At 37.4% G+C, this 27,850-nt stretch overlaps 1 protein-coding gene across 1 annotated transcript; it reads right to left on the reverse strand.

The window, feature by feature from the left end:
* Positions 1–27,840, reverse strand: TSPAN8 (tetraspanin 8; the record flags this gene model as incomplete). Its single annotated transcript, XM_082850452.1, has 8 exons — positions 1–54; positions 6,920–7,018; positions 8,180–8,314; positions 12,243–12,344; positions 12,444–12,518; positions 14,188–14,325; positions 20,125–20,187; positions 27,781–27,840. 8 exons carry the CDS (start codon positions 27,838–27,840, stop codon positions 1–3), a joined length of 726 nt encoding a protein of 241 aa, XP_082706578.1.
* Between the last annotated feature and the right edge of the window lie 10 nt (positions 27,841–27,850).

Genomic DNA, 27,850 nt, shown 5'->3' on the forward strand with positions numbered 1-27,850 from the left:
TTATTTCTTCCTGATCTGGCAGTACAGGACAATAGAAAGTATCAGACCAAGTACCTAGAAAATAAGAGGATTAACATGGAATTTAAAGTAAAACACTAGAGATATTATAAATAAAAAGAACATTGTATATTAAAAGATTCTGGCTACTGACAATTCGAATGTTATTTATCTAAGTCATCTCTCTTCCTGGGAAATTAGAGACTCTAACATTGAGAAAACGCTCAGTATTTTTGTGTTTCAATCAGGGTTTTCAGCTAGCAGTCTGCCTCTAACTGGCCCTATTTGATTGTGCAGTAGCAGCTGTCACTGAAGCAACCCACCCTTCTGGAATACACACACCCTTCTGTAGGGCATGGCCATGGAACTCTGGGGAACTCAGGCCTCTGGGTCTAAAGATGCCTACTGCTTCTATGAAAAGCTTATAATCATCTGGTTTAGATCATCCACATAAAAATCAAGGAGTCTAGAATTTCTCTTGCCATATTTTTAGGCATCGCCAAGAGGAATGAAAGAAAAAGTAACCCTTTTCTTAAAAAGCTTCTAAATTGAAGGGGAATGGCATCATTCAGGAATTTCCTTTGAAGTGAAAATGTACAGCTGAAAATCTGGGGCATAATTTCCATCTCATTAAGTGGCTCTCCCAAGAATGAGGGACCCCAGCACTTGCCCTAATTGGCTCTGAAGTTGGTGAGTGGCATGCTGTGGCTTTGATGTAGAAATGACAGAACCTGTGTGTATTGCAGATAGAAAGTTTCCTCTCCACCAGCCTCCTCTGAGGGGAGTCAGGGAGAGGATGAGATGCCGTTTATGCTGAGTCATCTCCAGCGCTCCTACCGTACGGAGATGTCCTGCTTACTAATTCTTTCCCGGAAATGCCTTTCAAATGAGAACTGCTGCCCAATATTTTTTCCTTCAAAAAAAAAAAAAAAATACTGAGGGACTTCCCTGGCCATCCAGTGGTTAAGACTTTGCCTTCCAATGCAGGGGATGAGGGCTCGATCCCTGGTCGGGAGCTAAGATCCCACATGCCTCGTGGCCAAAAAACCAAAAAGAAAACAGAAGCAATATTGTAACAAATTCAATAAAGACTTTAAAAATAGTGCAAGTCAAAAACTCTTAAAAAAAAATATTGACACCAATTCTTTGCAAAAATAATGACTTTCATTCAGAATGTTCTAAAAGTCATTCTTTTTGAATGACCGGAGAAAATGTTACAATTTAGTCTTTTGCTTTGGTCCCAAGCCTTAAGTCTGGGAGATGAGTATCAGGAAAGAATCACGAAAATGGGCAAAACAGTGGGATAAGGCAGCTATCATCTTTCACTGTCACATCCGCGAAATAGAAGGCCAGCTTGCATCAGCAGACTAGACAGTTAATACCATACTTTCTTGCATTTCACTGCCTCTGAAAAGAAAATGTATCATTGTTCGTAAAAATAGGTAATAATTAAAAGAGATTCATCCTATAGTAATGTATGCTAAGACTCAGGATAAACTTGCTAAGTAATGTACACGTGCTCCCCATATTCTGAAGCCATCTAAAAAATGTAAAATTATTTTTTCTCTCTTTTAACTGCTCCATTCCTGGGACCATTCCTGGGTCCATTCCTGGGAACTCCTGTCAGGATAACTTTTATCCTACAAAGTGGTGACTATCAGGGTCAATGGCTTTTTTTCTTTTTCCTTAATTAAAGTGAGGAGAGAAAGTGCTGATCATTTTTTGTGCTTGTAAGTTGCTGTAGTCAAATAAGGAGAGATATGATCGTCTGGTTAATGCAGAATAATGAGAATTCCAGTGTCTATAGATAACATTTTCTTACAAACTAAAGCATTTTGCATAGATTTCTAGCATCCTACCTGAGAAGAATCCCTCAGGTATATGTTCTTAACAGAGCCTTGACAAAAACCATCGGCCATTCCATCAGAGCCTATGCCTAAACAGACTAACGCCAATGATGTAAACGTCAGGGGGTGGGTTTTTTCATATGATATTTTTCTATGGAGATAGTTTTAAGTGTATTTTCTGCAGGGAGATATTTGCTTTGTTTGCTTCTTAAAAATATTTATTAGAAGTATTTTTCTGTCTATATATCTTTATGTTTTCTTGAATTTGAAGTTGGGGAAAAGAGAATGTAGATGGGCCTAAGTGTTAGGCAACTAGTATTAAGACTGTAAGACAGACTGATGGACATTTTTTGGATACGTTTTTATAGAATAGCTACCTTAGCTATAGACTATTTTCAAAGCTATTTTTTAAAGTAAAAATGAGAGGGGATACAAAATGATTTTTCTTTCTCTTCAAATCCCAGAGGGAGGGCAGATTTTCTATTGAGAGAGTGAATGAAAAAAAAATTTCAAACAGTTCTTTGAACCAACTATCGTATCTACATAAAGTCTACAAATCACACTTAACTGGCATAACTTGAAATGGTTATAGTTTGTGATATTACCATGTAAATTCTATACCTAAAAATTCCTCTATGAAAGGTTTTCAGTAAGGTACTTTCATATATATATATATATATATATATCTTTAGAACAACCAATAGAATATCTAAATATATAACAAATATATATATGGAGTATACCAATATCATAAAATACTGAAATGCTATTCCTCTTGTAATCTTATTTTCCATCAGATGTCTTTAGATTCTTGGCAATGTCTTTGGCTATGATATGAGAGACATCAATCTTCCCAGCTGATTATGTCCTTTTTTCCCCGGCTTTGCTTATGAGAAGCTTCTTAAAAGCATCTGTGGGTTGTGGTCAAAGTCAATTGTCTGAATTTGAGTCTAAGATGGAATGTGACACTTACATTGACACTTACATTGAATACCTCAATTTTTTTTAATAAATTTATTTTATTTTTGGCTGTGTTGTGGTCATCGTTGCTGAATACCTCAATTATTGTTTTTAATAAATTTATTTTATTTTTGGCTGTGTTGGGGTCATCGTTGCTGCCTGTGGGCTTTATCTAGTTGCGGTGAAAAGGGGCTACTCTTGGTTGCGGTGCACGGGCTTCTCATTACAGTGGCTTCTCTTGTTGCGGAGCATGGACTCTAGACGCAAGGGTTTCATTAGTTGTGGCACACGGGCTCAGTAATTGTGGCTCACAGGCTCTAGAGTGCAGGCTCAGTAGTTGTGGCGCATGGGCTTAGTTGCTCCGGGGCACGTGGGATCTTCCCAGACCAGGGCTCAAACCCGTGTCCCCTGCATTGGCAGGCAGATTCTTAAACACTGTGCCACGAGGGAAGCCCTGAATACCTCATTTAAAGCTGGCTCATTTAAAGTCTACTTTACCAACACATGTGTGTGTTTTAGTTTATGGATGTGTGAGTACATATGTGTGATTGCTCACTTACATCCACAGCCATTAACTCATATTTCTAAATTAGCATAAACCCAAAATTAGCATAAACCCAAAATTAGCATAAACCCAAAAGAGTTTATGCTCTTTGTAGAGCATAAACTCTACAAAGCAGAGAAACAAAGGACATTTTACAGTGGGTAGAATTGACAGAAACAGACCTAATGCACAGCACCATTTGACTTTGGTCATATATCAGCCATAAAGGAAGACAGCCGCATCTACCAACAAAAAATTCTTCATATTTGGACCTATTCGTTTGGGTTACAAGGAGGTCATGTTTAATAGCCCAATTTGCTTCTCATAGTTCCAGCCCTTTCTCTTATGGTTGGCTGAGAAATTCCACCGGTAACCTAAATGACCACTTAGGACACTAAATTGCTTCAATCGCAGCTAAAGTTACTCTCTGACAGTGATGTGGCACAAGTAAGAGGTAAAAGCTACCAGAAAACCCAAGGAGAACGTTGTACGATATTTCATGAGAGTAAGGTAAAACTCACTTAGCTGAGCAAACCAGCCTGCAGAGGCGTTAACTAGGGAGACACCTAACATCGTTAGGATTCTTGCCAATGCCCTGACGTGGACTGGTGACTGAATTTGACTCACTTGATATCTAAATTAGCAAGATCTGTTACAAAAACACTTCCCTGAAATAGTTTTATTTCATCTTTTTGCAAAGAATTTCAGGCCACGTTAAAAAAAAAAAAAAATCCTTCTGAAAACACCATGCCAGAAGAGTCTAGCAAGATAAAAATCCTATACAGCATTTTTTTTTTCAAAGTCAATAATCAAATTGATGAGAGTAAATGCAGAAACCTCAAGCAGAGCGTCCTTAAACACTTCTCCAAGTGAGTCCATAGTCCTTACAGTGAGAAAATCAAAGTCAACTGTCTAGTTTTCAGAACTTGTTAGATTTCTCTAGACTAGAATAGCAGGAAAACAGTTCTCCACACTCTTGAACTCAGTTTTTATTTTCTATTTCAAAATCAGAAAGAGGGATAAAAACTTGTAAAGCTTGTGTTTTTATTTTGTTTGGTGCTTCTTCTAACTTCAGGAAACATTAACCCTTGTGCTAGTTTTCAATGGGAAAAGGATATCTGGGACTAAGAACTGTGTGGAAATTAATTCAACTTCTTCCCCCAGGAGAGAGATCATTCAGAAATAATAGCTTCTGCCCTGCCAATTGCCTAAGACGATAATCCCCTCCCCAGACCCAAGGCCAGTAGAGGCAGATGCTGGGCCTTGGGCACTTGGTACCCAGTGCTTTTCTGAAGCACCTGGTTTTTATTTGGCTCTTAGATTTGTTAGAAAAATTTGTTAGAAAAATTAATGAGCAAACAAGGGAATAAACAAAGAATTAATAATGCAAGATAATACTATACCTCAACAGCTGCCAGTCCAAACGCTAGTCCAATAACTATGGAAAGACTTCTTGAAAATAAGCATCTTATCAAAGAAAAGCATGACTGTTAAAAACATCAAAAAATTACCTTTAGTCAAATTTTGACCTTATTTTAGTACAGTACAAATTTTTATTTATTGGGCTAACTTTTTACATTGCTATCAAGGAACATACTCAACAGAAAGGAATTGGATTATTCCCGCCACTCCAAGCTCCTTCCCCGCTCCGAAAGGTTATAACTGTTGTGGTTTGTTCATACATTAGGAAGCATTTGAGGAACAAAGTTTTGCTTCAACTACCTAATTACTGAATCTAGGGCTATTTAGTTATAAATACTCATTTTATCCTAACTTCTGATTGTTCATTTTAGAGCTGTTACCACCTTGACTGTGTATTTTTTAGGTTTGTAACCTGCAGCAGAGAGTTCCCTCGTTGAGGTTTCAGCTAATTATAGTGTAGATTTTCATTTTTTTAATGATTTAAAAAATTTTATTTATTTTTTGGCATGTTGGGTCTTCGTTGCTGTCCGTGGGCTTTCTCTAGTTGCAGCGAGCAGGGGCTACTGTTCGTTGTGGTGCGCAGGCTTCTCATTGCAATGGCTTCTCTCGTTGCAGAGCACAGACTCTAGGCACGCGGGCTTCAGTAGTTGTGGCACACGGGCTCAGTAGTTGTGGCACACAGGCTCAGTAGTTGTGGCTCATGGACTCTAGAGTGCAGGCTCAGTAGTTGTGGTGCACAGGCTTGGTTGCTCCATGGCATGTGGCATCTTCCTGGACCAGGGATCGAACCCATGTTCCCTGCATTGGCAGGTGGATTCTTAACCACTGAGCCACCAGGGAAGTCCCTACATTTTCATTTTTAAAACAAGGTTTTTTTCAAAAATCCCTTAATATGTGTCAGGGTTATTTTTACCTTAAAAAGGAAAAAGAATCATTATGTCCACTGTTATGCTCTTACTTTAGACAAAAAGAGAATTTAGAAATTTGTCTCTCTGCCACATTTTTAAACATTTATTCAAACCAGCATGAAATTTCAAGCTTAACGTATTTTAGACCAGACCTAAAAATTCAACAATTGTAAATTATATGAATAATTTTAAAAATGGAAAAATAATATACAATGTAATAGTGTTATTGTCTGTATTGCCAGAAAATATATCATCCCTATGATGGTCTTATATGTGCAAAGGGCTAACAAAATATTGCTATTTGTTAAATAAAATAAAAGTTCTCCATGAGGTTAAGACAGTCTCTTCCCCTTCATTCCTGAATGTAATGCGTTTCTCCATTCTCATCTGATCCAAAGTGGTAAACATTAGAGGAAATTATTACATCATCTAAGATTAACTATGAGATTAATGGTATCTACTGAGTCACATTCATTATATTTTAGGGGTTTTCTCCCCCTCCCCCTCTACATAACTAGGTTATCTCGGCAAAAGGGAGGGGAAAAGAGAAATGTGAATTATGGACATTCCAGATTTCTTATTTTTCCAGACTTCTTGCAAGTGACACAAGGCAGATGGAAGTCTTTCATGAATTTATGATCTTCCTTTTGGGAAACTGGTGCAGCTATAAGTCTATCTTCAGCTGAATTATGTGTGAATTTGGAGGGAACATCTATTATTTTTCAGGATAATGCTAGGGCATTTCAAAATCTATCCTGAGGAAACACATCTTTGAGTTGAATCTTTAACAGGACACAGATAGCAATCTACAATTTAATTTACTAATTTCCTCATTATCCTAAGTGGAAACTCCATTTGTTTACACCATAGTTATTTCCCCTCCTCCTTGTGCATACTGCGTCACTAAAATTACATAGAGAGGAGGAGAGCAGGGAGGAATATAAAAATTAATAATGAAAACTTTTAGTGATATTACTTTGATGATGAAAAGACATGGTAGCTCTGTAATCTGGTAGATAACTTCTCCCCCATGTGTTACTTTAAATACTAGTAACAGCAATTTCCCTTCAGAACAGTCTCCTTTATTTTGATAAAATTAGTAAAAGGGATGTGATAGTCAACAGGTGAGACGTTTCCCCTGAGATACTTCCTATTTCCTAATATATAATTAACCTCAGTAGCCATTACTAAACCAATGCTAGATTGAAAATATTCTTTAGGGATTACAGAAATTAACTCACTGAACTATAATAGCTTTCATGTATCTCTCTCTCATCTAGCCTATAATCTCCTAGAGGGTCCACAAGCATGTCTGATTCCAGCAAGGGTCTGTCTGACACCTAGTAAGCAGTGAAGAATAACAGCAAATAAATGAAACATTAATATCAACTGTCATTTCTGTACACTTCCCTTCCAGGCAGAAGGAACAAATTATGTAAAGCCCTATGGTAAGAGACATATCATGTCCTGCAGGAAGCTGTATCTTGAACCCCAAAGACTGAGTTAAATGGGGTCCCATCATATCCTGTGCCTGGTCCTATCCAAGAAATACCAATAGTTCATTGGATTGAAGTTGCCTGCTTATCTTTCTCTCTTCCCTATTAAAGCATTCACTCTGTGAGTGCAGACATTGTGCCCTGTTTAGGAATGGATCTCCAGCAGTTGGTGAAAGGCCAGTACATAGGAAGTGGTCAATAAATATTTGATGAATTAAGGAATAATAAGAAATATAACATCCACATATTAACATTCGCAAGTGACATAAATATGTCATCTCTACAACACATGAAAGACAAACCTAAGTTTTTCTTTTCTTTTTTTTTTTTTTTTTGGCTGCACCAAGTGGCAAGTGGGATCTTAGTTTCCAGACCAGGGACGTGCCCGCAGCAGTGGAAGCACAGAGTCGTAACCACTGGACCACCAGGGAAGTCCCCCAAGTTTTTCAACTGACTTTAAAGGCATGAGGCAACTTCTCAATTGGAGCAGTAATTAGGCAAATTGGTAGGTACACTTAACAACCAGAGCGGAAACCTCTAAAGCCCAAGTTATTTCTTTACACCCAATACAATTACTTGAGAAAGAGAAACTCTGATTGGAAAAAGAAAGCTTTACTTTGAAAATTAAAGTGAAAATATAGATTTCTAAGACCTATGTTAAAATAGAAAAATAGAGGAGGATAATGATTAAAGTCACCAAAGACAGGACAAAATAAACTTTTATCTGTTAGCTTGTACTTTGCCTCCCCTTGCAGTAGAATGTTTCTTTGATCTACTAAAGTTGAATTTAAATGATGCCAGACTCATAGAAGAAATAAAATACTTTCATTTTTATATCTACTTTTATCTTTAAATAAGGATTTTTTTTTAATTTGGGAAATTCCTGGGACTTTTATATCATGATTCCCATTGTAATTGCTGCAATTTAATATTTTGTGGAGACTTTCATTGTGGAAAAAAAAAACAACAGAAGCACTTACTGTGCCAAATTTGATTTGTTCTCACCTGTTTGTAAATAGTTTTTCCATCATACTTTGTACAAGAAGAATCTGATGCACTTGGACATTCACATGACTTGTAATAGTATTGAAAATTATTTCCCCAATCAGAAGCTCCATTGATCAAGCCACAACATTTTAACTGTTTGATGAAAAGTAGATATGAAAAACAGTCACGAGAGAAGACAAAAACATTGTCAATACATTGAATCACATTCTTCTGAAACCACTATTAAGATGTTTCTTATACTAGCATATCGTATAAGTCACCTCACTTAACTCCCTGAATGAAGAAACAAAAATGAAGGAATCTTCCATTTTGGCCTTCATGTTAATGAAGGAAAAAATAGAGTTTCAGATGAAAAAGTCTGAAGAACTTGGAGAGAATATAAAAAACTCACCTTCTAGTTTTTAATGAAAAAAGAGAGGGGCAGAATCAGATTTATGCTTCTTAGGTCTTAGAAAAGAAGCTTCCAGAGAGTTCATGAGAGAGTCAAGGTCTCTTTAAAGAACTTTTACTCAAAAAAGATAAGAGGTTTGAAAAGTGAAATTTCTATCTCATGACCTTTGATCACTTTTGGAGGAGAGGGGGAAAAGAATGAGAGGCATCTCAAAGGCCAAAGAAGATGCTTAGTGGACCTTCCATGAGACTGAATTTTACACGGACATCTGTAAAACAGCTAAGGGGTGAAAATGATGAACGAAACTCTTAGAATAATGTCGGGAAGGTTAAGGCTCAAAATAAACCAAAACATGGGGAAACACTAAGGAAAGTTGTGATCATGTTTGGGGAAGTAAAACAAGAAAGGGATAAGCCCAATGACTCAGAGTAATGGCACATAATATTATTAGATGAAAGAGAGAGGTCATTATCTCATCTTGCCCTATTTGCTTTAATTAGAGAGAAAACTTCTCATGCAGAAAGGTAGAAAAAAATTGAAGAAAATAGAACCAAGACTGGGTGTTTTTCTAAGGCTCAAGTGCATTGCAATGGTAGGCTATTGAAAGGACTTACACTTACTGGCTGGTGACCACGTTACCCATGTTACTTAAACCTCTCTGTGCCACAGTTTCTTCATCTGTAAAATACAGATAATAATAGTCGCTAATGATAGTATCTAATTCATAGAGTTGTTGGAAAGATAAAAATAGAATACCCATGTGAAGATATGAACTGTTTAGCTCAATGCCTGGCTTGTAGAAAGTACTCAACACGTGTTAACTGTCATCATTGTTGTTTTTGTTTTGTGTTTATTGTTGTTGTTTCCTTTGTGCTCTAACATGAACATGATCTGTTCAACATTGATATCGGTACTTTAGATAACATTATAGAAAGTGTCTTTTCAACTCTGTAGTTGATACAGAGCTGGGAGTGATGATTAATACATTGGAGAACAAAATGGAGTTCCAAAAATAGTTCAAACAATGGACTTAAACTAACAGGTTCAACTGTGGCAGATATAAAGTCTTGTGCTTTAGCTCAAAGATTTACTTGCACAAATGTATGACTCATTAGACATTCACGTGACAAAGAGCTGGAGATTTCTGATGGTCTCAAGGTCAATCAGTATTAGCAAAGAGAGTAATCTTGAAACAACTTCCTTTCTTGTTTCCATGGTAGACATAATTAATTGCTCACTCTTTCTAATTAAATAATCTTGAATGATATTGATACAGACACTCCAGATCAAAAAGAATATGTCCCACTATATACACTCACAGATCAATCCATTTTTGGAATACAGTATTCCTTAGGGAGGTATAGAGACACACTTACAAAAGACAGAGCAGGAGGTAGAAAGGCTAAACTTGGTATAATATCTAGTCACCAGATCAGATGTGGGAGCAGCTGGGGAAGAGGTTGGTCAGGATGCATTGAAAGTGTGATAGCAGTTGGATGAACAAGGCACTGTTCAGTGAATGATACAACAACCTCTAGACAAGTAGTCATCACTAAGAATTCAAGAGAGGCACATTCCACTAGTACGTTAGCAGAGAATTTCTGTGGGAATTCCCTGAAATCCAAAAAGAAAGCCACTTAATACCTACAAATTGTCTATGTGTGATGGAGCCCCAGGTCACCTAGCCAGAGTCTGGGGTAGGATTCTTTTTCCAAAGAGGCATTACTAAAAAAAAAGAAAAGAAAATCCTTGTGGATATACATTTAAAACAAACAAACAAACAAAAAAAGAATAGACAATAAAAGAGAACCATAGTCCTGGGAACCCAAGGAGCTTCAGGCACAGAATTTGTGTACAAGAGCAGAAGTAATTCAGAATTGTGCTACATCAAACAGAACATTTAAAACCCTATGGTTGGCACTAAGCCCTTGGATACCAGGGACAACGTGCAACAAGTGTGATGCAGGACCCAACCCAGAGACCCAGTGGTTACCTGTAGTACATTTTGCCCTAGATCAGCAAGCAGGGAAGATCAAGGATGCTTGGTCCCACCCAGTGGAGAAACTGAGTTGCCTAAATTCTTCCTGCTTTTAAACTTGGATTAATCTGGACTCTAAAGTGGGAATAATCCTGGAGGAGAGAGGATCAAGGAGTACAGCTCTGGGGGAGCTAGGAAAAACACAACACAGAGGAAGTTAAACAGAGACTAACTCGTATCAGGTTTCAGCTCCTGGAAATGATGCTTTAAGCAGAATTTTTACAAGCTGGGGTCTATCCAAATAGGAACTGGGGAATGCTCTGGGAAAAAATGTCATCTGATAAATAGTTCAAGAAACAAGTTCAAAATCAAAGCTTTTAGAAGTCATATGAGAAGTCATTTTCAAAGAAAAAATTGCAATATGTAGAAGTAGATTTTTTTTTCCTCTGAAATTCCAGAAGGAAGAACTAAGACTAAATGATATAAATTCTAGGGAGGAAGATTTTGTTTCAAATTAAGAAAGAACACATTAATCATCAGACTTAGATGTAAAGGGAATGGGATGGAATGGGCAAAAATGGGCAAACTTTTAGCTCTTCAATATTTAATTAGAGGGTGTATGAACATAAACATAAAATACTTCAATTAATGAGAAGTCAGGTTAAATGTCCTGTAAAATCTAGCTCCCCTCTAAGATTAGGAGGATTTCTATGACATATGTGAAATAAATGCTACACGTAGTTAATATGATGGAAATTCTGAGTAAAGAAGGTGTGGTTGGGAGGAGTTTCACAGAGCAATACTTTAGTCAAACCTCAAAGCACATGTAGTATTTGTAAAGAAAGAAAAGTAGTAAGTACATTCCAAGGATGAGGAATGATGCAGAGGCAGGAAGGCAGATTTGTTTAAGAGATCCTGAGAAGACAAACCTGGTTGGACTAGAGTGCTTTCTTCATGGAGTAGTATTTAGTAAAGTTAAAATTTTAGGTAGGATCCAGATAGTAGAATACCTTCAATACCTGCCCAAACTTTGACTTTACCCTGAAGACAGTGAAGTAGCCAAAGTAAATACATACATACATATATACTGGAAGGGCTACTGTACTGCTTAGAAAGAATTAGTGAGTCAGACAGATCTGTATTCAAATTCCAACCCCATCACTTGTTAGCTGTCAGACCTCTCGAAGTCGTAATCCCCTCATCTGTCTAATAAAGATAATGAGGATAACGATATTATCCACCTCATAGAGTTGTTGTGAGAATTAAATGAGCTACTGAATGTAAATCTGGTACACACTAAGTAGCAATAAATGATAGCTATAATTAATTTTATGAGAGAAGGGTGGGCATGGAGGCAGAGAAGGAGAGAGAGAGAAACTCCAAGCATCCCAAACACACTATCCTTCTAAATGGTAAATATTAAAATCCTTATTGATCTGGCTCAATCGAGGCTTAATCTTTCATAAACATATCTTCTTAATCTCTGTCCTATGCTGCCTCAGAACTTTGTAAGAAGGTGGGGAAAAATTAGAAATATTCCTGGATTTTTCTCATGGCATAGTGACAGAATAATCAGTCAAAATCTGCAGAAGGGAGAGACGTTTTTCAATCTTTAGAGAATACACCTGTTAAAAATTAAGTAAACAGAGAACTACGTCCAACTCTCCAGATAACTTACAAACTCTAATTACCTTTTCTTGAATTTCAGAAAAGGCTTTCTGGAATGGTTTTCCATTTGGTGCACTCAAAAGATGTACATTAGTCTGGAGAGTCTCTTTAAGAGCACGTTCAGTCTGAAAATTGAAAAGTATTGTTAAATTATTCATGCCAGAAGGTAGCATGTCAATTTTTCAGACTTTTCCAAGATTATTAAGTATCATACGTGTACACACCTTAGATTTGTTAGTAGCTCCTACGATACCTGCCACCACTTGCAGAAGTAGGACCAGAATCAACCCTATGAAAAACTGAAAGAAAAGAAAAGGAATATATATTACACCCAGTACATTCAGTAACATCTAGGGACATTTTGGCACCATGCTTCTTTCTGCAGTTGGGATCATATTACAGTTGGAGTATTAACCATGCTCTTCATTTACTCCATCCTTTGCCTCAAGAATCAAAATTGGGGTCATTACTACTCAGAAACATTCTCTCCAAAGACTGACTAAGGAAAATGGGTAAAACTAAAATCGACTGATAGGACTGTATGCATCGGTATGATGTTGAATGGAGGGAAGTTTGAAAACTTAGATGAAGTTATTTGAATATGATCTTTCTCGTCCTTCATCAGACACAAACTCAAACTTCAAGACAAACTTCAGAACTGAATACAAAACAACATCTCTACCACTATTAGAATCACCTGGGGTCTTGTTATAAATATAGAGTCCTGAAATCTGCCTCAGATCTACTGAATCCTACTTTTGGAGGATCCCACAAATTAGTTTTTTTGTTAAAACAAGTTCCTCAAGTAATTAAATTCCCCAAATTGGGGCTTCCCTGGTGGTGCAGTGGTTGAGAGTCTGTCTGCCGATGCAAGGGACACGGGTTCGTGCCCCGGTCCGGGAAGATCCCACATGCCCCGGAGCGGCTGGGCCCGTGAACCGTGGCCGCTGAGCCTGCGCGTCCGGAGCCTGTGCTCCGCAACGGGAGAGGCCACAACAGTGAGAGGCCCACGTACCGCAAAAAAAAAAAAAAAAATTCCCCAAATTGCAAATGAAGCCTTATTAATCAAAAAGCAACCACCAGGGATGCTATTAGAGTCCCATTAAAACTCTATCTTTACCTTCCCTCATAATCAACCATCAGTTAAAAATTATTTGTTCAGGGACTAACACAATACTACTTTTATCAGAGAAACAAGTTTAGATGAGCTCTGATAAACTCATGTCAGATTTCTATCTAGTAAATACTTGATGAATTTTTCTAATATTTTTTTCTATACCCATTTATGATTTTCTACTGTATATGTGTTAAAAGTGAATATCTGTGGGTTATCCCAACCCAATCTATCCTTGAAGCTTTCTAAGGGACAAATTTGATTATCTCACACCCTTACAATTTTCTTAGCATGGACTACGATTTGACTGTAGCCCACACCCAGACCCGTCTTCCATTATTTACTGAAAGTAGCCCTTGCACTCTCTAGCCATACCCAAGGCTTTGCAGTTCCCCAAACATGCTAGCATTGTACTGCCAGGTCCTCTCCCTGGAAAGCTCTTCACACACTCACCGGTACAAACACCTTATTCACTTTTGCTTCTGGCTTGAAAGTTCCCTTCTCTATCCTTGCCCTTCTCTTCTTGGGCCACCTTCACTGTTGCTAATTGTTTACTTGTCAGTCTTCCCTAATGGGTTCTAATTGTTTTCATATCTATGTATCTTTTAGCACGGTATCTGGCACATAGCAGGTACTTAGTAATTGAATGAATGACTGAATGACTAACTAAAATTTGTCTTCTCTCACAGTATCCTCTAATCTAAGATAAATATATTAACTTCCACAACCAAACCCTCTAAACAAAAGTGAGAGAGTTTCATCAATCTTGGCAAGTCCTTTTGACAGACAATGGGGATGGGAGATAATCCTTAAAGTCTGAAGGTTGGGTATTGGGATTTGTCGGGAAAACTCACCAAAACAAGCACGAACTGGTTTTCTTTCATGGCACCAAAGCATCCCAGGAAACCCAGAATCATGATGGTAACACCCACAACAATCAAGATATTCACAGCAATATAGGGGTTAATGGTAGCAGCCCCAGGACTGAGAATCTGAAAATGAAAAAGATCAATGACAGAAAATCCCTTTTCTTGATGTTTTTTATTCAACAAATATCCACTGGGTAACTACTGTTGTGCCAGGCCCTGTTCTAGGACCTTGAGATACCTCAAGGATGTAAACAAGCAAAAATTCCTGCCTTCAAGGCACTTACATTCTATTCTATTGAGGTATTACTTGTCCAGATAATGTTTCCAATTTTATATTTTTTGAAGATGATATATTGGACGTTGGATGGAAGAAATGAAATAGGCTTTTAAAACATCAATTATTCTAAAAAGCTTAGAAGGACCGGTAGTTTCACCCATGATGTGATCTTTGATTTGCATATTTTGTGTTTTATACCTGACAGTAGCTTCATAAAGCATGTTTTTATGGCAGTTTAATTATTTAAATTATAAAGCCTAAGTTCCTCAAACAGATAGACTCAACAATATGAGTGAATCTCAAAAACATTTCATTGAGCTAAATGAACCATATTCAAAAGAGTGATTGCTGTATGAGTCCATTCATATGGCATTCAACAATAGGTAAATCTATGCAAAAATAAACAAATTGGTCCTAATCAAACTTACAAGCTTTTGCATAACAAAGGAAACCATAAACAAAATGAAAAGACAACCCATGGAATGGAAGAAAATATTGCAGGCAATACGGCTCACAAGGGATAAATTTCCAAAATATACAAACAGCTCATGCAACTCAACAACAAAAAAAACAAACAACCCAATCAAAAAATGGGCAGAAGAGCTAAATAGACATTTCTTCAAAGAAGACATACAGATGCCTAACAGGCACACGAAAGGATGTTCAACATTGCTAATTATTAGAGAAATGTGAATCAAAACTACAATGAGGTACCATCTCACACAGGTCAGAATGGTCATCATGAGAAAGTTTACAAAAAAACAAATGCCAGAGAGGGTATGGAGAAAAGGGAACCCTCCTACACTGTTGGTGGGAATGTAAGTTGGTGCAGTTACTATGGTAAACAGTATGGAGGTTCCTCAAAAAACTAAAAATAGAGTTGTCATATGATCCAGCAATCCCACTCCTGGGCATATATCCGGACAAAACTACAATTCAAAAAGATATATGCATCCCTACGGTCATAGCAGCACTATTTACAATAGCCAAAACATGGAAACAACCTAAATGTCCATAGACAGATGAATGGATAAAGATGATGTAGTGTGTGTGTGTGTGTGTGTGTGTGTGTGTGTGTGTGTGTGTGTGTGTGTAATGGAATATTACTCAGCCATCAAAAAGAATGAAATAATGCTATGTGCAGCAACATGCATGGACCTGGAGATTGTCATATTAAGTGAAGTAAGTCAGAAAGAGAAAGACAAATACCATATGACATAACATATGTGGAATCTAAAATATGACACAAATGAACTTTTATGAAACAGAAACAGACTCTTAGAGAACAGACTTGTGGTTGCCAAGGGGGAGGGGGGTGGAGGAGGGAAGGACTGGGAATGTGGTATTAGCAGATGTAAACTATTATCTATAGAATGGATAAACCACTAGGTCCTACTGTATAGCACAGGGAACTATATTCAATATTCTGTGATAAACCAGAATGGAAAAGAATATGAAAAAGAATATATATGCATGACTGAGTCACTTTGCTGTACAGCAGAAATTAACACAACATTGTAAATCAACTATATTTCAATTTTATAAAGTATCCATTTGGGGAATAAATAAAAAAGAATAGGTAAATCTAAGCTATGATGATAGAAATCAGAGCAGTGCAGCCTTTGAGCAGAGTATAAAGGAAAGAAGGAACTGACTGCAACGGGATATGAAGGAACTTTTATGAGTTAATACAGATGCTTTGCATTTTGATTGTAATAGTGATTACATAGGTCTATACATTTGCCAAAACAAACAAAAATTTAAACTAAGAAAATAAAATAAGTCTAGTTTCTAATATTCCATATCAAGTCTATCTCCTTGTTCTCAGGAAGTATAGTCTATAGAGTCTTCCAGAGACTCTTTATTTTGACTGACTATTTAGTAATGGAATATTGAGGAAAATATCCTAGGGCCCATTACGATGGGTTGGGCTACCCATTCTGCATAATTTGGTTCTTCTGTGCCCCACATGTATACTCTTCATCACTTTCATAACACCTAGCCTCAATCTATCTCTTGCCCTACAGATATGTCCAGAAGTAAATCACAATTAAAAAGTGAAACCTTGTTCCTCTGTTATATTCGAGTGCTATGTGTAGCCCATCTACCTCTTATGACCTCTATCTACTGGGCTATTTCTAGGTAGAACACTAGGTCTTACACTAGCTCAGAGACTGCCTCTTGGAATCTGCTGCACAGCATGTAGACTAGCTCCTTTAACAGGAAATATCAAAATAAAGAACAAAACAAGCAAACAAACACATACTACTATTCATGATCTTTACATTTTTAAAGACTTTTTAAATCAACTCATAGCCTAGACAAAACCTTTATTTGATAATCAGGAGGAAGGAATATGCTAAAGTTGTAAGAGCACTAAAAACTAAAATCTATATTCCAGTCAGAGTCTTTATAAATAACTAAGTTTCTAACCATAGAGCAGTCAACTAACCCTACTGGGCTCCAGTTTCTCACTTATAAAGGTATCAGCCTCTGTGATACCTAAGGCTTCCTTTGTCTCTAAGAGTCTATGCTTACTGATGATGTTTCGATTTACATATTTAGAAAGCTGGGTTATGTCCTAAAGATTTTCTTTTTGTCTCTTTTTCAGGTTTTCTGTTTTTTGTTGTTGTTGTTGTTGTTGTTGGTTTGCTTGTTAAGATTGGAGCTAAGAAATCAGTTTTGTTAATAAACAGGCATGGTAACTGAGTCAAAATAGGTAATGACCAAAAAAACTCCAAAAAAGCAGCATTAGAAACCCCGTTCTATCTACTCACCATCAAAGACTGCTTCACTAGCACATTGTGGCCAATGCAGGAAAACCCTCAGGTATCTAAGACAATTTAAGCCTCAATGGCTGAGTTATGAAGACTTGGTTAGTCAGTCCAGATATAGAAACAGTAGGTCAAATACCTACCAGTGAGACCTGGATAGTGCGGCCAGCACTTATTTGGCAGGTAATGAGGCACTTCTCTGAGACTGATCTGGGCAGAGTGACCCACTGCCAGAGTGGCCAGAAAGCCATGTGTTGGCTACCTGAGGATCACTGCTTCAAGTCCAGCCCAACAAGTGGCTATTCTTATTCAGAAAAGAAATAGAAATCTGAGTTCAGGTATTTGTTCCAGGGGAGAGACAGCAGAGTTTTAAAAGCTGTCTCGGATGAACACTGTCTCTGTGTGTCTTAGAACAAGGGGAGAATTTCTACAGGAAGGGACACGGCTGAACTTTGAAGAGGGCTGAGGCAGTCTTCTTTGGATTATAAAGGATCTCCTGGGACAAGGATGGTTGTGCATACGTTTTGCCTCATGCAGGGCTGAGTTCATCCTGATGGAGAACAAGGCATCCCTAAGAGACACTTTAGCACCAAAAGCTTTGCTAAAAGATGTTCATAAAGACATCCTGACATCCTTGTTTTCTGTGTTTGCACTCAGGTTTCTCCTTCTAAAACTTCTTCCTCTGTTTTTCCACTAGTAAAATTCAGTTTTCTGCACAGTCTTGATTCTTTGTCACTGACTTTGAATAAAAATAAATCAAGCCAATTTCACGTAAGTCAAGCTGGTTAAAATCGTCCTGGAAGATACTGACTTTTGTTTAGGGTTAGAGGCTGACAGAGCACAAGAGTCAAAATGTAACTAAAGATGCTGCCTAGCTCTATTAAATCATTCTTATCCCCAGATTCATAGTAACACCCTCTCAAGGACAACAGTTCTTTAATACATTCAATGTGTGTGACTTCTTAGACTAAACACCAAGTTTGTTTACCAGAAGCACTGGGGGGAAATAAAATGTTCCCATATCAAACAGAAATAAAATAAAATTTAAAAATAAAATACAGGCGGCACACACATCTCAAAAAGGCCAAAGCACCATCTAAATCAATAGCTTTTAATCTCTGTGCTTAATTATGAGTCCCAAAGTCAAACATCAGCTTCTAAATGATTCTAAGAATCTTCAAATACTCTTCTAGGACTCAAATCCCAGAGTCCAAGGGCATCAAGAAGTCACAGATATATTTATATCACTATAAAACAACAAATGAAATCCTGATGGACTAGAATGTTACCAACTATTGCCACACCTATCCCCCATTCAACTTCTTCACCATGGTGAGGCACAGAATGAAGAGGCAGCGAATTGCCACTGTGATTCTCTGGGTTCTCTAATGGTAGAAAGCAAATTTTAAGGGAAAAGAAAAGAAAAGGAAAGAGAGAAGAGAAAATAAAAGAAAGGGAAAGGGAAAAAGGAAAGGAAAGGGAAAAGAAAGAAAGAGACGGAAGGAGAGAAGGAAGGGAAAAAAGGCAGGAAGGAAGGAAAGAAAGAAGGAAAAGAAGGAGAGAAACAGTGAGAGAGCAAGAAAAAAGAGTCCCCAAAAACCAATCCTTTTAAAAAGGGAATCAGAACAGATGTCAATTTGCTTTTGCTTTTAATATTTCTTTCAACTAGGCTATGCCCAATGGCATGTAACTGCACCGTGGTATAAGTTTTAATAGAAAATGCATTACCTTAATTTCTGTTTTAATAATATCTTAATAATTATTAAATAGGAATCAACATTCCTCTTATAGAGGGAAACTTTATTTAGGCAAATACTTCGAAAGGGCCCTAGGAGTACATGTGAGCCTGAATAGTGGCAAGAGCCCAGATAACAAAGAACAAGGTAACTGCCCTGCGTGAGATAAGAATCGTAACTTGTGGGGCGGAACACCCCTGGGAAGAAGCGAGCTGGGAGAATGGAAGCAGGGGAGCCAGGAAATGGTGCCAGGCACTGTGTTAAGTGAAACTGACAGGCCAACCCTCCCACACGCTCACCCTGCTCCCACCCACCACACACACAATCTTTCCACACTTGTGACACTGTGGTACAGAACAGAGACAGTGTGTGTGGAATCCAAAGACCAGAGCTAGAACTAACTGTAGGAACTAAACTTCCTCCAGACCCACAGAAATCTTGGTAAGACCTTTGCCACCCACGGAACGGTGTGTGGTGGGGCACAGGGGATCATGCTAATCTTATCTTGATGTCAGGAGGCTGGACATTGCCGGTCAACTCCTGAGTTACACCGGTGACCAGCCTCCTGCTGTTACAAGGGGTTACCCTCAATACCAAGTGCCCCAAGTAATTACCAACTATCTTTGTACTTTGCTGCCTTTAAAACACAGATTCAAATTCTTCTTCTCCAAGAGAACCTCTCACCTTCTTTTCTTTTGGATCACTACCCCACCTTGGGAATCAGCCAAATTATTGTCAATACCTTGTACAAAAATTGCTCTTGGTGGGGAGGCAAGGTGGTCTATATCCTCTAGATAACTTCAGGCTGCACTTCAGCAAATAAGGAAGGAGGCTAATTTCTGCTTTGGCCCCTTCCCGCCTCCTCTTTCATTCCCATCTTCCTATTAGGGGAATAACATCTTCTCCATTCTCTAGAAGGATTGATCAATGCCTAGCACAGTGCCAGGCACATAGTGGGTAATTTTGATTAATTAAATTTAATTAAATTATAAAATCACAGATCAGCACAAATGATTACATGAGGCAGTTAAGGAAATGCTATAGAAATATTTTATTATTATTATTACTGTCATTACTTTCATCATTATAAGAGAAATAAACTACTTTGGCAGCGGAGAAACTTGTATTTATTTACCTCTGGACCATCTTTGCCTGCTCGTAGCCAAATTGCTACTGCCAGGATTGAGGCACCACACAGCTGCAGAAAAAAGAAAAAAATGTTAGAGTACGCCCAAGATAAACTGCGACTCTAATTCCACACACCTCTAGCCATCTGGTAACAATGGTTTATCATTAATTCTACCATTACAACCTAAAAGACATAAATGAGGCATATTTATGTGTAGATAATTGCTAAAATGTTCTGTTGTAATTGGAAAGTTTGATAAGAATAATCTGTTTTCCATCCACTACAGGGGAGGGGAAAGATGGTTTTCCATGTTTCAACTCTTAACTGCGTTTCTGCTAGATTTTAACATACAAAAGATAAGTAATAACAGTTTAAAGACAAAATATCCTTATTGGGCCTCTGGGTTTGTCTTTGAGAAGCTGTCTTAGACCATAAAGGAAGGGAATAACTGATTAATCACCAAACGTTCCTTCAAGATTCAAGAAGTCGGGATGTAGAGGGAACAGCAGAACATTTGACAACATTTGCTGTTAAGCAACAAGGGTTTACCGACACTTTTTGTACCCAAATAAGCTCTTTTAAAAATAAGCTCTTTTAGGTAGTAAAGAGAAGAGGAACAATGAGGAACAGTATTTAAAGTCTTAAATTCCTTTAATGACTTTACCAGATTATTTAATTTGGACCAAGACCAACACATAAAATGTGAAACACATTTTACTTTAATGTAAGAAAAAAACCTTGTCTTTCAGCTTTGTTTTTGTTTTGTTTTTTAAGGTATAGATGTTGTGGCCTCAAAAAATAAAAAAATCAAAGATCTATTATTAGATAGAGATGTTGAGAACAAGCTTGGTAACATACCAGACACAGCAGTAGACTTTGGAGGAGTTTCTAGACTATTCCGGCCTTAGGGTTCTCTGACAGAGAAATGCCTGAGTCCTCCAAACCCCATGACTTTGTAGTATCATTGCTTTCATGTATGGTTGGGCCATATGCCCAAAACCCCCAAACAGCAGTTTCACTTAACGGCTTCTCATTACGTTTGCTTTGGGAGTAGAGTCAGGGCTTTTGTGAAAGGAATACGGAGTGCAAACAGCAGCTGAACCTATGCTCCCTAAAAGATCTCAAAATTCATCTAGGTTCAAGCCCTTTATTTCAGATTAAAGAAACTGGAATCCCAAATGATAACAACGGTCACATGGTGAAAATCCAGCAGCACTCCTAATCTAGCCCCACCCTTACTACATGCTTCAACTCCTGCAAAACAACAAATGCAATGGAAAACCAAAGCTTTTTACCAAAGAGCTCTTTGCCAAATCACCAAATCACCTATACAACTTAATTATCTTATAGGTGTGCACACGCACACACTATAAACTGCAAATCTTTGAATAAACAGCTTTAGAGCCTGAAAACTCTCCTTATTTCTTTTCCTCTTTTCCACTAAATCCTAATTTCATTTGCAGATGGAGATAAATGCTCATTTTAGTGGTTCTTTGTTAATAAATAAACCTGCAAGAATTTATATCAAATGATAATGAGACCCTCTGTGATTTTCAGTAATTTTATAACAGTTGGACTTTTTGTTTTTCCAATTTGTTCACTGATATTTTTCTTTCTCTTTTTTTCTCCTTTCATAGGTAGATTTACATTGTTTGTCTTAATAGTCACTCTGGCTTTCAGGTTTAAATGAAAATAACATTATCTGAATAGCTATTATGATTAGCATCTTAATCTGATGTTTTTCTAAAACTATCGAGAATATTTTAAGAAATGTATAATTTGCTAATTAAATTAATTAAAAGTAATTGGTTTTCTATCAAGAACAATCAGTGTAGAGCCATGATTGATACTAACCTGTTTTATCCCAATTGTTATAAGATTGATCATCATAATGGTTCTTTGAGTCCTTTCTCCAGTTTGGCTTTAAGGGTTTGCCCCTGATCTTTTTATAATGTTTTAAATAATTTGGAGTATGAATTAAGAAATAAGCATCTAGGTATGTCCTTCTTTCTGTCGATAAGGTTGTAAAAGGAAATTAGCTGATGTGTTAGGCCCCCAGGTTAGCCATCAGTGGACACTGCAGAACTTACTAGGCCTGCCCCCCACTACCCCTTTCTGGTTTCTCTTTGAAGAAAGTCACTGTTGTTGCCATTCAGCTCTCATGGGACATCCTTCTTTTTATGAAATTAGGATGCAGTTGGTCTGAGCCAGCATTCTAAGAAATTACGTAATTGATGTTTGCTTATGAATATGCTATGGACTGAATTATGTGCCCCTAAATTCCTATGTTGAAACCCTAATCCCCAATGTGGCTGTATTTTGAGATAAGTACCCAAAGTGGAGGCCAGACTCAGGGTGAGCATCTCCCTCCAGCCCCACAGATTCCTTGCCCCACGAGGCCAGAGGAGGATAAGAGTAAGACTAAAATACTATCACACCAGATTCCAATATTTTTAAATTAAAAATCAATACGATTGTTGGAATTGGGAAAACAGCATTAATTGAATTATTATTGTGTGTCAGTCCTTGGTCACAGGCTTTCATAAAGTATCTTAATCTTCACCATTGACCCTGCTGCGTAAAATTACCATCCTCATTTAACAGGTGCAGAGACTGAGGCAAAGAAAAACCAAGGAACATGTTCCAGGCCACAAAGAAATGTAGATTCAGGATTCGAACCTCAGTCTGCCTGTTTCTTCAAAATCAACTTTCCAACATTCTTCTAATTTATGATAGAAGAATTTCTGTCTTATCATAATTCTTGCCATTTTATTTCTTCCTCTGTTTCAAAATCCAAATTGGAATTTATTCATCACTGCAGAGTGGTTTCATACTCCTGACTCATAAAAAAGCCTGTACAATGATGGCTGAAATGTCTGTTTCTTAAACATTTACTTAGCATTATTCTGAGTTCTTTATATGTATTAAACCATCTAAACTTCACAACAACCCATGAAGTAGATATTACTACTATCCCAATTTTACAGATAAGGAACTATAAAGCACAGAGAGGTTAACCAATTTCCGCAGGGCCACACAGCTGGTGGTGAAGGAGGTGAGGTTCAGCTCTTAGCCTCTGGACTCCAGTGTCTTTGTCACTGTTTAAGTTCCAAGCTGACTGCATAGTGGCAGGCAACCACTGTATTTACAAAATTCACACATTTCATCCATAGTCAAGTCTATCTTGGGGGATTTCATCAATCAGAATGAAATATAATTGCACCTTATTTTTCAGTTATCCCGTCTCATAGTTATGTCTGCTCTGCTTCAACTCTCTTCATTGCGCTCAGCACAACCAATCTAGCGTCCCAGGTACCATATAAAATACAACGATGACATTGAAATGCTGGTTCTTGAACTCTCTCAATTCCTGACTTCCTTCTGCTCTCTTCAAAACTCTTCATGGTTGGCTTCCTTCAGTTGCTAACACCTTTGGCTTTACAGCTTGTCTCCTTCTCACCTTCCCCCATTTGGGTTTGGTAATGTTACGTCACTCTGCTTTCCTTCATAAAGAGCCAGCCTTTCCACAGCTCTCTGCCTCTGGCAATGGTTCCACTGAATCTGTGGGCTAAAGGCCCTGTTTTCCATGCTTACCCAGACCCCTAAGACGCTCCAAGCATCCACAACACTCCCATGCCTGACTTATCTAAGAGGAGCATAAGAAAATGTGGGCAGTTTACCTGTTTTGACACAAGACTCAGAGAAATAGGTTTTGCACCTATGATTTACCTATTATCTACCGCACCTCTAATTCACTCTAATTTGCATCAAACTCTAGCATGAGTGATTAGGAATGATTTTTACTTTCTCACGTTTTTCTTCAATTACTAATTCTAACAAATAGAAATCACTGCGTATTTATGTGGCATATCTCAAGTTCTCTCACAAAAGAAACTGGTATGTTTAGCTTAAATGACCGTATGCATACTTTAGAGATATTCCAACATCTGGCCCTACTTTGCAAAGGCTTAGTTTCTCTAAAGTTACACCAGAAAGAATTCATTTGAAAACATAAGGCCATGGATGTCTACAAGAAAACCACATCAGTGGGACCGTAAAATATTTGCTTAAGTAAACATTAGAAATGTGACAAATTGCTAATTTCCTATGAAGGATTATAAAATTCCAGCTGAGAACTCTGGGCTGGGAGTAGAGGGGAGAGTAGAAATAGGAATGGTTCCCTAACCTCACAGACTCCTGCTCTAACTTTTGAATGAAAATATGGATGTCACCTGTTGGCTGAGAAGTTATCATTGGTCTTTACAACTGTTGCTCTTACTCAAGATGTCTCATATAAAGATTATAGGTCCCTTCCCATCACTATGCTGATGGGAAGAACAAGACCTTTTAAGGGAAGTCAGAAATATCGAACTGAAATCCGTAGCATCAGAAAGACTTCATTATCAGAAAAACAGAGATAACGGTAACCATAAAATAATCAGAGCTCTCCAGGAAAGCAGTAACAATGACTGGGTACAGTATTGTACAGATGTCTACAACTCACCTTGTACTCTTATATCAAATTTATAATCCTGAGCCTATAACATACCCCTTTCCTAGACTGTCTTTTTCATTTCAGTTTAAAATTCAGATCTGTTTCAAATTCCTATTAGCTACTGAATAGCTATTCATCAGCTATTTAATGAAATACTGACCTCTGATGTATTTAAAACAGCCATCAACACTTTGTATGCTGTTTTTATACAACATGGATATATTTTGACTATTTCATAATTTGAGGATTGTGACTAGTTTGAAGACATTGAGACGTTATTAAAGTAGAAGCCATGCATTTATTAGCATATTTATATTTTGGTTTGTTTAAATGGCCCATATATATTCTGCATCATAAAGAGACAATGGTTGCAGCTTTTTAGAAACAGATATCAAGACTTCTTGGAGAAATACTGATTCCAGGTCTGGGGCAGGAAATAGGGAAGTGAGCCTGGAACATCTTATCATCCCAAATAGTGAAGAAGTTATCAAAGTTATTAGGGTCACATCAAAAGGACTCAGGAGCCAACTTGAAGACTCTCCCACTGGCCAAAAATGGAATAAATTGCACAGCAACGAGGGTAAGAACTGTGATGGTATTTAAATCTATTATTTCATAAGGATATTTAAAGAAATACTTGCTTATCACCGTTGTATGATACCAGAAAATAAACTCATCATTTTGAAATCTGTTGAGTAAAGAGTAAGAAACAGGGCTTCTCTGGTGGCGCAGTGGTTGAGAGTCCGCCTGCCGATGCAGGGGACACGGGTTCGTGCCCCGGTCCGGGAAGATCCCGCATGCCACGGAGCGGCTGGGCCCGTGAGCCATGGCCGCTGAGCCTGCGCGTCCGGAGCCTGTGGTCCACAACGGGAGAGGCCACAACAGTGAGAGGCCTGAGTACCACAAAAAAAAAAAAAAAAAAAGTAAGAAACATTTATGCTGCCTTTCTTAAAAAATAAAAACTGGGCACTAATGGTAACCAATTAGTAAATGCTAAATCTCTCCTTATTGAAAGTATTCCAGCTAGTAAAGGAAGAAAATGATAGGAATAGTATGTCACCAGTTTGAAACTCAGTGAACTGATGGGTTGAGGTTCTTAAGCATCAATAGCTACTAACATCACAAAAAGTGAGATGGTCAGACAGTATACACCTCTTGATGAAAGAACAAAATATCACTTATAAGCTAGTTGTGCCCCATCCCCCGAAATAATATCCTGAATCTTATCAAACTGCCAAGTGCAACTACTAAGTTAGAGATAACACAGAAGACAAGGGAACATGTTAAACTATACTGTGGGTATGCAAATAGCAAAATCCAGATCACAGAAAATGCAATAGGACAAACCAAACACACAAGTACATAAAACTTCCAGGGTGGGGGAAAGATGAAGATGGATGGAGAACCTAAAGATGAAAGTTGACATAGAAGATATATCAACCAATCAATCACAGTCGTGGACCTTGTTTGTATTCGGATTCAAAGAGGAACACTTGTGAGGCAATTGGAAATTTGAACCCTGGATAGACACTTGATGATCAGTTTTAAAATTCTTATTAAGTTTTTAGTGTGATGACATCGTGGGTACATTTCTTCAAAAAAAGAATTATTTGTCTTTTAGAAATATACACTAAAGTATTTACAGATGAAATAGTATATCCAGGATTTGCTTCAAAATAACATGGAGTGGGGAAAGTGATGAGAATATGGACCGGGAAAGACTGGCCACGGTTTCATGGCTTTGGGGCTGGATGACGGGGTTGATTTTCCTTTTCTATTTTGTGAATGTTTGAGGTTCTCCACAATAAGAAGTTAAAAGCAAAACCAACCAAAGTACATAGGAATTTCTTTGTTTATATTCTAATCTCAATGTTTAACCAATTTTAAATATTTCAAGGGAAGAAATTTATCAGAACAAACTTTTAAACTCTGGCATATATTCCTGAGCTTCATTTAGTATTTGCAAAAGCAGCCCATTTTTCTAAGGAAAAGAGGAAGTACGAAGAACAAACCTTTCTTATTTTATTCATTTATAGTCTCACTTACTTACTTACTTTACCAATATATATCACTTGTACTCATTAGGGCTACTGACATTGAATGGAAAGTCATTCTAGACAATAAGACTATATTCATCTATTTAAGTTTAGCTAGGTACATCATTATTTTAACAGGACAGAAATTTACCAACATGTAGATACCAGCTGCCTGTTTACTAAAGATAACCAGGTAAAAAACAAAACCAGAACTTTCTCCTGCTTATACTGCATAAGCCATTTTTTAATCCAGTACACAAAATAATTTTTTCATTTAAGTATTTTGGGCTATTTCTATTGACTTACTTTTGAACAATCTTTAATTGCATCATTTATATTACAAACGATAACATCAATTTTCCAACATCCCAACATCCAACATCCCTTAACCACTTTGCCTTTCCATATTTCAGTTTTCAACTTTCCAATGTTAGATTTTGCTTATCAATTTATTTGTTATTTCTTATGTCTACAGACTTTCAAGAGAAACATAAGAGCTGGCTAAAACACAAACCCTGTTGATTAAAAGATGGGGCAATGACACATCAAAATACTAACTTTAAACTTCTGATACAAAACTAGTGCCTTAGTTTAATCTTTCCATGATTAAGTAACTTTACTGTTTCTCTTTAAAGTTTAGCATGACCATTGTTTCTTCTTTGGATCTCTGAAAATGATCCTCTTCTCACGTCTTTCTCATCACACCCCACCATTCACCTGTTTCAAACCCAGATGTAAAGGTTAGAATTTAGGAGCTAGGCTCCAAATGGAATCAAATCAGATTTTCCCCACAGGGTCCTTAAACTAGGGAGGCCTGAATGATATACAACTAAGAATTGTCTTTTAGTTAAGGGGTATTTTTTTCCCTCTGTGATTGTTTTGTAACAATATCAAAACATTTATGAAATGTTTACCCCCACAGAACCCGAAGTGCACTTTTTTGAGTCATTGGCTCATTTTCAATTACTGAAATAACCAAAGAAAGAACAAACACATCCAAACAAATAAATGGAAAATACACTCTCCTCCTCTTCTGTTTCTCTAGTGCAGAGTCTGTTCTCATTTATGATATTTATGATATCAAGATCCCCTTTCTTGCATAAAATTGATCATTACAAGAAAAACACTCACCCAGGACACGAAGTTGAAGATAAACAGAGAATATTTTATACAGACACTCACACCTGCCATGTTGGAAAAG

This window comes from Leucopleurus acutus, assembly GCF_964270905.1.
Source record: "Leucopleurus acutus genome assembly, chromosome: 11".
NCBI classification, from domain to species: domain Eukaryota; kingdom Metazoa; phylum Chordata; class Mammalia; order Artiodactyla; family Delphinidae; genus Leucopleurus; species Leucopleurus acutus.